Source organism: Propithecus coquereli, unplaced genomic scaffold (genome assembly GCF_000956105.1).
Source record: "Propithecus coquereli isolate 6110/MARCELLA unplaced genomic scaffold, Pcoq_1.0 Scaffold79, whole genome shotgun sequence".
NCBI lineage: Eukaryota > Metazoa > Chordata > Mammalia > Primates > Indriidae > Propithecus > Propithecus coquereli.
The window spans coordinates 4995047-5007742 of record NW_012154062.1 but is presented as its reverse complement, the minus strand read 5'-3'; the positions used below and the strand labels follow the sequence as shown (position 1 = coordinate 5007742).

The window sequence follows — 12696 nt, the reverse complement described above, 5'->3', positions numbered from 1 at the left end:
GCCCAGACAGCTGCTCGGCCCTCTCCCTGCACTTACCAGAGGTCTCTGCCCCACCAGGTGGGCCCCTGGGGAGGGACATGGGCAGTGGGCAGGCAGCCCCCTGCAGGGGGTCCAGCTACTCTAAAGCTCCTTTTGTTCCAGGTGCCCATGGGTTGGAAAATGAGGCTGCCGACAGCAGCCCTGTTGCTGGGTCTTGTGCTGGTGGTCACTGGAGACGAGGAAGAAAACGGCCCGTGTGCCTATGAGCCCTTGCCGGAGGAAGACGCTGTCCTGTGCAAGTAAGGCAGGGGAGGCTGGGTGGGCAGATCCCAGGGAGGGGTGTTTCCAGAACCAAGGAGCACTATCTCCTAAGCCCACTTTCTTGAGAAAGGCCAAACAGGTGTTAGATCTGGAGACCACCCTGTTGGAGGATGGCGCTGAGAAAGGGACTTTGAAACAGGCTCCTCCCTGCCTTCCAGACAGCACTTCTCCGACCAAGAGGGCTGTGGATGTGGGTTGGCTCCCCTCCGGTCCTCCAAATGTGAGGGGCCTTGGTGGGGGTTGGCCTTACCCTTCCCGCTGGGACCCAGAGAGAGGCCCTCTGGGGCCCGTGTGAGAGATTTTTTTTCCATAATGGGCCCCAGGAGTGTTGGGACAGGGGGCCCCGTAGGGAGTGTGGCACTGGACGGAGCCCAGTGACGAGGCTGGCCAAGGCCAGCTTCTTCCCTTCCAAGGGCACAAGCCGCTCCCACTCTGGGTCGAATGAAAAGTTCAGCTCTCTCCTCACTGTCTGCTCGCTAGAAAAGCAAGTCTTCATTTTGCTGGACCCCTGGGTCATTCGGAGGGCTCCCCAGGCCTCTTTGCTGCCAGTCTTCTGGCCTGGGAGAAGGGACACCCGACTGAGCCCGTCTCTGAGAAATGGAAGAGGGAGAGAGAGAGAACTCTCACTTCTTACTCCTTCTTCTATACATTTGGATTTTGGCAAACATTGCAATAAATAAGTGCCTTCTCTTTAAAAGTTATGTAGTTGAATCCTTAAAAAAAAGTAACAAATTTTGTTCATATCAGTACATTTCAAAGAATCTTGTTAAACAGTTTGGGTGAAGTTTTTGTGTGGGAGAGAGAAGAGAAACATGGCTGTTTCTCACATGCAGGCTCTAATTTTCTAGGTGCTCTGTTGAGCGGACCCAGGGGCAGGCAGGCTTCTCACACCTAGAAGGGCAAGGTTGAACCCCTGTGAGCTGGAGGGGTCAGCTGGGCCAGCGCCAGGCAGGACTGGGCCGCAGTGATGGCCCCATTAGGGATTGTCTCAGTGCTTCCCCACGTCTCCCACACTGTGGAACACCTAGGAAATGAGGATGTCTGTGCAGGCACTGGAGTGGCCAGCCTGGGACCCTAGGCTCTGCCCTGCGGAGGTCCACATCTTGGTACCCTGGTGACTCGTGCACACATGGGAAGCTCCAGGACACCTGCCATGTGCCAGGCGCTCTGCTGGTGCCTGGTCTGCTTGACTCACTTCTCTGTCACAAGGAACCTACGGAGTAGGTACTATCATCCCCATTTTGCAGATGAAGTGTCCCCAAAGATTAAGGAACCTGCCCACGGTGCCTACATGGCTCAGAAGTGGTAGAGCCAGGGTCTGCCCCCTTGTCTGACTCCACACTTTCTCTCTCCCCCAACCCCCACTTCCTCTGACAACCCTCATCCTGGGCCCAGCACCTCTTAGACTCAAGCCAGGGGGGCCATTCTCAGGACTCCTGGAATATGCCAGCAGAGACATGGATTTATGACCCTAAACCTGAATGCTAAGATGTCTTTGGATTGTAAGCCATCATTGCAAAAGGGAAGCTTTGTCATTACTACTGCTGAAGATTTTTATTTGTAAGAGATCATCACCAAAATGAAACCACATCGTGGACATACCAAACCCCAGAAGAGAGAATGGTACCTCCTGCCCTGGGCCCCCGCCCCGATCCCTGCTCAGCTCCGACTTCTGACCTTGCCAGGAGGCCTCCTGGAGAAGCCACTCCTCTCCTGGGTGTTTGGAGTCTAATGGGGAGTTGTTGAAGATAGGACGCAGCACCTAAAGGTAGCAATTTATAAAGGAGGACTTGTATGTACCGTGACAAGCAGTGTGACAACATTGTTAAGGGAGGAGCTCCTCGGGAATCAGACCTTGCCTACCTCTGAGATACCCCGGGCTAGACACAAAACCACCAGGGGTCAGGACCCCGGGCTCAGTCTCAGCACCATGGTCACCCAACCCTGCGCCCAGTGGATGAATCCACCTAACAGCCCATACAGGCAGCCCTAGGGACTCCCCCAATGATGGGAGCTGCCACCCAAAGCCCCCTCCTTTTGTGTCGAAAAGCTCTACCCTTCGGAAAGTCCATCCTTATCTTAGGGCACTGGCTGCTCTTCTGTAACTTCAGTCCCTTCTCTCTAGTGTGGGCCCCGGAGCTGCACAGAACTAGTCTAGTTTCTTCTCTTCTTGATGGTCCTTTGCGTGTTTGGAGACAGACGCCAGGCCGTGCACCTTCACCCCCAGCTCCTCCCAACCTGGGCCGCCACTCCCGGCCCTTCAGCTCCTCCTCGGGGGCCTCGGTTACTGCTCTTTTAAAGTGTGGTGCCCCACATTTTCACAGTGAGCACCGTGCAACAAAGGCGGGGTGCCACCAGATCCCCCTCTGTGAAGGCAGCCTCACATCCCATGAGAGCTGTCACCCTTTTTGTCTTAGTCCATTCGGCTGCTATAACAAGAATACCTTAGACTGGGTCAATTTTATATAAAGTATTTTTATTTATTCATTCATTCATTCAGACAGACAGAGAGTCTCACTCTGTTGCCCTGAGTAGAGTGCAGTGGCCTCAGCCTAGCTCACAGCAACCTCAAACTCCTGGGCTCAAGCAATCCTCCTACCTCAGCCTCCCACATAGCTGAGACTATAGGCACACACCGCCACACCTGGCTAATTTTTTTATTTTTAGTAGAGATGGGGTCTCGCTCTTGCTTAGGCTGGTCTCGAACTCCTAGGTTCAAGCAATCCACCTGCCTCAGCCTCCCAGAGTGCTAGGATTACAGGTGTGAGCCACCGCGCCCGGCCCTTAGACTGGGTCAATTTTAAACAACAGAAATGTATCGAACGCAGTTCTGGAGGCTGGGAAGTCCAAGGTCAAGGCGCCGGCAGATTCAGGGTCTGGTGAGGGCTTGTTCTCTGCTTCAGAGACGGTGCCTTCTTGCTGCGTCCTCACATGGCAGAAGGAAAGGGCAGGTCCCTTCAGCCTGTTTTATAAGGGCATTAATCCCTCTTTTATATGGATGTGTTTTATAAGGGTGACTTAATCACCTCCTAAAGGTCCCACCTCTTAATGTGATCACTTTGGGGATTAAGTTCCAACGTATGCATCTGGGGGGGACACCGACACTCAGACCATAGCACTCACTTTGGGGCAGCTGAGATTCTGAGCCCTTCCCCCAGTACGGCTGGGGAGCTGTGTTTCTCTGATTCAATTCTTACCATGACAAAGAGACTCAAGAGACCATCTGGCTCAAACTGAAGCCTGGAGAAACCAAGTGACTCATGAGGGAGGCCGTGTGGTACGGGGGGACGTACGGACAAACCCATCGTATTAGCTGTCTGTTGCTGCACAGCAAATTACCCCAAAACTTAGCGGCTGCAAACATTTATTGTCCTACGGTTTCCCAGCTTAGTCATCCGGCAGATGAGAATAGTGATAATAGCTGGTCTGAGGCATCGCTGCATTAAATGAATAATACGTGGTACAACTGACCTATTGGGGTGGCCCAGTAAACGCCATTCCCTTTGCCCCCAGTCCCTATGCAGTGCTCGTTAGTGGCCAGGCTGGGACCAGGGCCACTGCTTTGTTCACTCCAATATCTGGGGCGCCTCCAAGTCTTGTCAAAGAGATCAGGAGGTCCCCCAAATCTCAGGGTGGAAATGAGAATGTGTCCCCTGTCGGATGAACCACAGCAGCAAGGGCACGCAAGCAGGTGGCACCTTCAAGGTTTTTGGACGTGGATACAGATTTTAAAGTGTATTCTCACTAATTATAATTTTTAATTCGGTGCATCTCTGGCTTGTCCAGATCTTCTTTTAAGTTTATTTGACCATTTGATCATCTGAATCGATCATCAACTCTGCGCCGTCTGCAAATCAAATATATGTGCCTTCTGTGTCCTTTCTCCAAGCCTCTGATAAAACTACTGAGCAGGACAAAGGCCTGCGCACGCCCCTCAGCGTGTCCTCCTATGTGGAGAAATATACCATCTTGAAATGCCGGGCTGGCGGCGCCCATGGATGTGATGAGAAGGACAGGGACACGATCTAATCCCTGGTTCCCCGGCATGTTCCCTGTCCTGTCAGGGCGCTCCCTGTGGCTCTAGGCCCACTCACCAGATAGCAACTTGCTGATTTCACTTGTTTAACTCCTTAAACATTGGCAGCAATTGTACCAGGATGGAGAGGGGACACCTGTTCTGGGGGTGGAGGGACCCCCTGCCCTCAGTTCACCTCCTTCCCATCCCCCATTGTTTCCCAAGCCTATGCTGTGTGCTGACTGTCCGTCTCTCTGTCGCTGGAGGGTCCCCTCTCTCTGCCTCACATCTCGATAGCTGCAGTGCCAAGGAGCTGCAACAGATACAAACCCAACGTTCCTTAAAATGCTGCTATGAAGATAAATGAAAAGCCACCCTCTAAAATGTCTTCGAAAGCTGCTAAAACCATGCCGTCCAAAAGGAATCACCGTAAACACGGGAAGAGTGAAAGAAGCAAATATGCTCAGCAAGCCAATGACTCGTGGGACCAGAGCGCCTGGGTGCGGGCATTGGGTGTGCTGGTCCATGGAAGTGCTGTGGGCTTGGTGGCCTTTGCCCAAGGCTGGAATGCAGGAGCCTCTGGAAGGGCAGAAGCCACCCTTGTCCTAACCCCAGGCCCCAACCTCAGGGAGCTCCCCTCCATCACATCCTCACGGGTCTCCTTTGGCTGTTGCCCCAGCAGGGCACTGTGGACAGCTGTGGGTGGCCACTACAGGCGGCGGAACAGCTCAGCCATGCTGGGGACCTGTAACCCCTGCCCTTCCACCCCTTCTTTCTCAATGAATTGTCTTCACCAAGTGAAACCTACAGAGACCCTGGGTTTTGGTGACAAAATATAACAGAAGGACAAGTGAAAGAAGCTTAAAAAATATCTTTTGGAAAGTCTGGCCTGCGTTTCTGAGTTTCAAATATAGGTGAGTGGCGAAGGCCAGCCCTGGTGAAGTGGAGCAGCCTCCGTCTCCTTGGTCTACACTACATTGTCTTCCCTTCCGGGAAACCAGCTTCTCAGAACACTGTTCTGCTGTTCAGGCCCTCTTCTCAGGGAGCACATAGATAAACGGGTTCCTACTACAGTCTCAGTGATGAGATATTTTACTCCCAAGGGATATTTGCATTTCGAAAGAGAATCTAGCTCAACGCTTAACCCGAAGAAGTGCATTATTCAACTAACGGTGGGATTTCAGGCATAGGAGCTCTCGATCGTTTAGGGGAGAGAGGTCTCTGCCCACGAAGGAGCCTGTGCTGACTTGCTAAACCTTTCTTTCTGTAACAGGAGCGTTCCTGAAAAGCAGCATGTAAATATTGTTCTTATAAACCCAGTCCTGTTTTAAAGATGCTGACCAAGTTTGCCTAAGGATGTATATTCTTCTTGGGAAGTAAACGCTGATGAGGTTTGACACTTCCTGACCACTCCCGGCATGCCAGGCTCTGTCCTAGACACTGGCCACTACTTTGCTCCTCACACCAATCCTGTTAGAGAGGTATCGGTGTCCCCATTTTACAGATGAGGAAACTGAGGCACAAATAAGTCAAGTAACTCCTGGGTCACACAACTGGTTAGTGGTAAGTTTAGGATTTAATCCTATTCGAGTTTGTATTCCCAACAGTGCTAGACTGAAAGTTTGTGAACCCCAGGCTGCTCTAAAACTCTGACACAGGGCAACCTCCTCTGTCTCTTACAGGGGTCTTGAAATTGTCTACCCGGAGGTGGGGAGCATTGGCTGCAAATATGTTCCTGACTGCAACAACTACAGACAGAAGATCACCTACTGGCCTGATCCCATAGTCAAGTTCCCGGGGGCCTTGGACGTGAGTAAGAAGGGCTGGCCTGAAAGGGGAGAGATGGGGGATCTTGACTCTCCTCTGAGCTTGCTCATCTGGGGACTTGAAGCTGCGTACAGAGTCATCTGAGTTGGGTGTGGTGGTACCAGATGGCTGTTGTCATAAGGATGTGCCTTCCCTAGAGTGGTCCCATGGCCTTGGGGAGGAGGCTGGGGGCCTAGGGACAGTTGCAGGCTGAGATCTTTGGTGATTGTCTGAGACCACTCTACCCAGGCCTCTTCCTGCTCCCCTGAAACCCCTGAGCCCCCACATCTGGCTCTGCAGAGGCAACACGGAGGCCCGCTGGCGTGTGCTTTGGAGTCGGCAGAGACAAGGAAGGGGTGGGGGTGAGAGAGGAGTCCTCTCTCACGGTGCACAGGCTGGGCTTTCGGAAAGATCTGAGCCAGAGAGAAGCTCGTACGCACCAGGACAGAGCTTCCCAAGTAGGCCAAACAAGTAGAGGTCGACGCATCTTGGTGCTCGGCTGTTGCAGTATGAGACGCTCTTCTTTCACCCAAAGTTGTCTAAAATAGAAGAACAAAGCATTTTAGGAATTGGAGGCAACCGTTTCTTTTATTGGGAAGTGATTAGTACGATCCTGTTCTGGAAGCCTCCCTTGGTTTGGGGATCTGGGAAGCCTGGGGAAGCGTCGCGGACGTGGGAAATGGGGCTGCCATTGCCCCCAGCAGCCAGAGCATGTCCTCCTGGTGCTGTTCTGGTCTTCTGGTCGCTACTTCTTCCTTTCTTGACCCTTGGGCCAGATTGAGCCCCCAAAGTGTCAGTGGTGGTTGTCTTCTTGCTTTCTGCTGGGTTAAGGCAGGAGGTGCTGGCGTCACCCTAGGCACAGGACTGGGATGTGACCAGGACTCAGGTCACAAATGCATGGAGATGGAAGCGTCGTGGTCAGGATGTGACTAAGCACACACACCAAAGTGGACCTTCTGGATCCTTCTGTGCAGCGTAGCAGGGAGCGGCCACCAGGCGTTCTTCCTCCCTCTCGTGCTGCCCTAGGCAGGCCTGACAGTGGTCAGCATAAACACAGCAAGGCCACAAGCTTGGAGGGCAGTGGCGCACGGATTACTTGGATGTAGGGGGCAGGACAAAGCTTTCCTTTCTTTCTTGAAGTGTTTTCTACTATCAGAGACCAAATAGACTGTGATATGTCTCACAATTTTTTTTTGTTTGTTTTTTTGAGACAGGGTCTCACTCTGTTGCTCAGGCTAGAGTGCAGTGGCATCATCATAGCTCAATGCAACCTCAGACTTGTGGGCTCAAGCAGTCTTCCTTCTGGACTACAGGTGTGCACGCCCAGCTAATTTTTCTATTTTTTGTAGAGATGGGATCTTGCTCGTGCTCAGGTTGGTCTTGAACTCCTGGCCTCAGGCGATCCTCCCACCTCAGCCTCCCAGAGTGCTAGGTTTATAGGCGTGAGCCACCGTGCCCGGCCATGTCTCACAATTCGTGAGGCTGTTATCATGAAGCTTTGATAGGTTGTCCTGTTTGCAAATGTGACAAACATCCTTTCCCTTGGGAGACCCAGCAAGTGAGCAACGAGGAAGCCTTCTGGGTGTCTTCTCCTGCCACACACACACACATGTGCACACACATGTGAGCACACATGCACACCCATGGTGTGCACACATCGGCCCTCCTGCCCGGGGACCCTTGGTCCAGGTCACACTGTGGACAGCCAAAAGGAGCAGAGAAAGGGAGGCTGCTGTGATTCTAACCCTTGGGACAGGAGGCGAAGGGCCACAGACTCAGGGCAAGAACCCAGTCTCTTAGGGAAGAGTGTATGCTACCCCGTGGGGAAGGACTCTCGGTTTCACCGTTAATCCACTTGTCCTCTGGTTTTTCCTCCGGTGGAGAGAGGGCCAGATCCTTTCACAGGCCGGTGACGGTCTCCAGGGGCTTCTGGGCAAAGGGCTCCTTTCCGCCTGCTGCTATTACTGCAGACGTCCACTAGATGGCAGTGCAGACCTTCTGAGCGCCGGTGGCCTTCGGGGAAGGCCTTTGCTCTGATTGGGTTCGGTCGATGCTGACTGTCCTGGGCTATGGGCCCACGACACAGAGACGATGTCGCCCCTGCCATGTTCTGAAATCTCCCACTGTTCACAAACCCATCCAGTCAGCCCGGGGGTGGGGTAGGGCAGAAAACGGGTCTGGAACACAGAGACTTGGGAAGGACACTGAGCTGTGATCAGGAAAGATCACAGGGAGGGAAAGATTTCACAAAGGAACTTGTGGTCGAAGCTGTGGGACAAACGAAAAAGTAATGTTATATTAATACTACTCTGTAACTATAGTTTATGAAAACGTAACAGGCCCATGAGAAGGCAAATTCAGTGAGTTATCGAAAGCTCCCATCCATTGACTGCCACTTTATTCTGGGACTATTCATGCTCGTTTCATTTAATTCTCTCATGAAGTCTGCAAGTTAAGTATTTGTTTAGTCAAGACTGTTAGTGGCTAGGGACAAAAAGCCAACTCAAACTGGCTTCACCCCAAAAAGAGGGGGAACTCATTGGTTCACAAAATCCAGGTGTGGCTGGATCCAGGTGCCCAATGTCGCTAGAAATCTGTCTCTTGACTCTGCTGTTTTTGTTTGTAAATAGACTTTTTCCTTGTGGTGACAATCGTGGCCCCAGCAGCCTCAGGTTTGTGTCTGACCAGTTTGTCAATCCCTGTGGAAATACACTGACACTTTCCAACCATTAAAAGTCAGGGGACTTGTCCTGCGTGGGTCACATGCCCACCCTTGAACCAAACGGTGGCCCTGGGCAGCCGCACTTAATCCACAAGGAGCGAGAGCAGAGGATGCTGGTTGCCCTGGAGGAGAGTCGAGGTGGCGTTTAGCAGGTGGGGAAAGATGTTGGGGAGGAAACACAAGAGCGTCCCTGGATGTAGGTAATCTGGCCAAGTGCAGAGCCGGAAAGTGGCAGAGCCAGAGTTCAAACCCAGGTCTGCCCAATGCCGGAGCCCACGGGCTTGGCCAGAGGACCCCTGGCAGGGCTCTAATGGAGACATCAGGGGAGCTGGCACAGCCAGTGGGGTCGAGTGGGGGGTGGGCAAAGGGACACTTTCCCCAGTTAGAATGGAAAGGGAAGGCAGGCAGGACAGTGCTGGCTGAGGAAAGTGGTGGTTGGAGCTTCCCTTATGGGACTGAGGGAACAAAGCCCGCAGAGTAAGTGTGACTGGCGAGCTTGGGGAGAGCTATTGTCTGGGACGAGGGGATCCTGAGTACTTAAGACAGAAAAGAGGATGAAGACGTTTCCTCTGGGCCCGGGTCCTGATGGAGAAGGGCAGGAGTTGGTGACTGGCTGTGTGGGGAGGGTGCCTTCCTTCCAAGGTGACAGACACACCACCACCAAAGCAGCGGCTGCCTGCAGACTTGCCCAGGGAGCCCCCAAAGCAAGTCCTGAGGCCCCTGGAAGGAGGGGCAGCGGGCATGGGACAGGCCACTTTCCCACCCTTGGCGTCTTTGGACCCTGCCTCCATCAAAATGCTTCCTCCTCTAGGAAGCCTTCCCTGACTGCCTCCCTCTGGGCTCCACCTGCATCCCCGGCTGATCCCTTCTTTCTCTGAGCTTTTCAAATGTTCCCCACCCTCTAAACTGGGTGTCTACTTCCATCTGTACTGTGGTTGCTCATTCATGTCTCTCATAGCTTCAACCACTCTATAAGCCAGGAGAGCAAGACTCTGTGTTGTGCTTCTGTGAACCACCCGCAGTCTCTACCAGCATTATAGAGACTGTTGGCTGACTGGGTGACCAGGTGAGCGAGTGAATTAGTGAAGGCGTGAATAAATGAATGGCAGGTGGAAGAACATCTCCTGGAGGGTGATCTGCGAGCTGTGTCAGCCCAATGGTTGGCTCTTTAAGCTGCAAGTTGTCCTGGGGCATTTGAAGAAAAGTCGCTGAGCCTAGTGGACCCCAGAGCCACAGCAAGACTCACTCCTCCCCCCAGGCTGGGTGTGAGCTGGAGGGCGGGAGGGAAGCAGGCAAGAGCAGGAGGAAGTCAGGCAGGTTCACAAGAAGGCAAAATAGTGCAGAGGAACGTGGATGGATCGTGTGCCAGCCGTCGCCGAGAGCGAGAGAGGTGTGAGTAAGAGGAGCTTTCTCCCCTGGCGCTCAGACAAACGTTAGGAGGCAAACATTTTTAAATGCATCCAGTTCTCAAGCCGATGAAAACTGAAAGGCCCCTGAGAACCTTCTTGACTGGGAGCTTATTCTTCACCTTAAATTTAACCAGCTGGAATCCTTTTGAAGTGAAGAAATTGCCTTTTAAATGGGGAATGTGCATCGCATTAGAGGACAGGAACAAAAGGTTCTGTCCCGCTGTCCCTCTGGTTTCCAGTCAGGCTTGGCTCTGGCCCTATTTCTTCTCCTGGGAAAGCAGGTGACCATGAGTGCCCCCCCTGGCAGGGCCAGCACATCCCTGTGCCAGCCCAGGCCTGCACCGCAGTCTCCTAGGGACCCCCCTCTCCCCTCATCCACCTGTGGTAGAAATGCAAGTTTCAACACAGATTTTACAGAGGCCTGGAAATCCGGAGACCTGCACAGGGGGTGGGAGTCACAGACTCTTCTCTCTGCAGGAGACCTCGGAGCTTGCCGGCCCACCCCCACCCTCCCCTGTGCGCACAGAGCAGAAAAGTGGGGGCTGCTGTGGCCACAAAATGATTAACTGAGGCAGGACACAGTGTCTGACACCCGCGACAATTCTGGTGGAGCAGCCCCTGACGGGTGGAGCAGACATGGGCATCTGGGCAGAGACGGGGCGCAGAGGCAGGCATATCTAGTGGAGGGGCGGGCGCACACAGGTAGGGGCCCGTTGGTTCAGGGGTCTGCAGCCACTGCAGGCTATTTGGTGTTAGGGATGGGAAGTGACTCACTTATTACTGAGGGTACACTGCGTGCCAGGCACCATGCCAGTGCTGTCGATTCAAAGGTGAAAGACACCATCCCGGAGCTCACAGTACAGGTGAGGAGACAGCCAGGTAGCCAGCAAGCTCAGGGACATGGGACGTCAGTGAGCAGGCACCCAGCAAGGGCCGGACGGGAGCCAGGACGGCCGGGGGAGGGTGAGGCTTGGAGAGGGTGGGGGCCCATGGGAGGAGCCAGGAAGCTGCAAGAGCCTTGGTGTGGGGCTTGGGTTTTATCTTGAAGCCAGGCTGGGGAGGAGGGGAGCGTGTCAGCGAATGTGATCAGATTTGCGATTTGGGAAGATCACTCTGGCAGCAGGTGGAAGAATGGAGGGAAGGTGAGATTGGAGGTAGGGACCCACCCTGCTGAAGCAGCTTAGGCGAGGGCGTGAGCCGTGGGAGTGGGTCTGGGAGATGGTGAGGAGGTGGGATCTGTGGGGCTGGGGGCAGTGAGGATGTCAGGGGAGAAGGGGAGTCGGATGGCCCTCCAGCTGCTGAGATGGGCAGGCAGTGGGTGAGGCTGAGGCTGAGCATATGATTTATCACCCAACACAGGACCCTTTGCAGAGTGAAGCGGAACACTGTTAATAATTATGCCAGGATCACCGGGGGTCATCGGACACAGCTCTGGCAAGCTGGGGTGTAGGTGAACCCTAATAATGGTGCACCCACCAAGGAAGGGACACGGAGAAGCACTAGACTCCCAGGGATGGCAGCCAGCTGCAGTGATTTGTGCACCACAGAGTTAGAGGGTGCCAGGGCACCAGAGACAGCTGCCGATGGGCATGTCGGCTGTCTGACACAGGAAGAAAAGGCAGGGCCACGGGCCGGGGTTGGGGCATCGGGGCAGGGGAGGACTCCAGGAGAGGACAGGCCCACCTGGGGAGAGAGCGTGCAGAGGTCGCCAGCAGCCAGCCTGAGAGGTCAGGCTAGACAGCCACAGGAACTGTGCCTTACCGCCCTGTTGGTCACCCCCTGAGGGCAGCAGGGAGGGAGCGAGATGTGGACGCCGTGGTGTGGGCGACTGACACCAGTTCACCACGGGGAAGAGGCGCTGGGAATATTTAAATGCTGGCAGGAAGGAGCCAGTAGGAAGGGCAGTGCCAACGTACGGCAGAGAGAGGGGATGGGGCCTGTAGGAGACGCTCATGTCCGAGGAGATGGATAGCGAATGTGGGGGTCAAAGAGGAGGAGATTTCCAAGGGTGTCCCAGACACCTCAGAAGTGACAGACTGGCCACTGTCTGGAGGTCAGGGGTGGGCGGCACAGGAGGTGCTTCCCAGGCTCCAGGAAGGGGAGGCCAGAGAGAACAAGGAAGACGAGGGAGACAGTGACAAGGGGACATGAGTTCAGGTGTGGTCCCAGGGGGCTAGGGACTGCTGGAGTGAGGGGTTTCCCAGGCCCCGGCCCTGTGAGCCGGAGCCCTGGAGCAGCCAGCCCAGCCCCTCCTGCAGGGGGAGGAGGCCACGCAGGGGGGTGTCATGAAGCCGCAGAGTGGAAGGGCTTTGGGGACAGAGCATGGGGAGCTTTCACGTTGTGGGCATTGCTGGAGAGGTGAGGGGGGAGGGCAAAAAGGAGTGATTTGAGGCCCCAACAGGCGAGAGCTGAAGTTGCAGAAGTGGAGAGGCTGCCAGGTGGAG

General features: G+C 54.3%; 1 protein-coding gene across 4 annotated transcripts in view; it reads left to right on the top strand.

Annotated features, from left to right (window-relative positions):
* Positions 1-12696, top strand: part of PEBP4 (phosphatidylethanolamine-binding protein 4) — a 211989-nt gene that overhangs the window by 21572 nt on the left and 177721 nt on the right. For all 4 annotated transcript variants that reach the window (XM_012662965.1, XM_012662968.1, XM_012662966.1 and 1 more), the window contains exons 2-3: positions 142-278; positions 5998-6124. In XM_012662965.1, the coding sequence (XP_012518419.1) occupies positions 148-278; positions 5998-6124 (258 nt within the window). In that variant the 5' untranslated portion in view covers positions 142-147. The remainder of the gene's footprint in view (positions 1-141; positions 279-5997; positions 6125-12696) is intronic.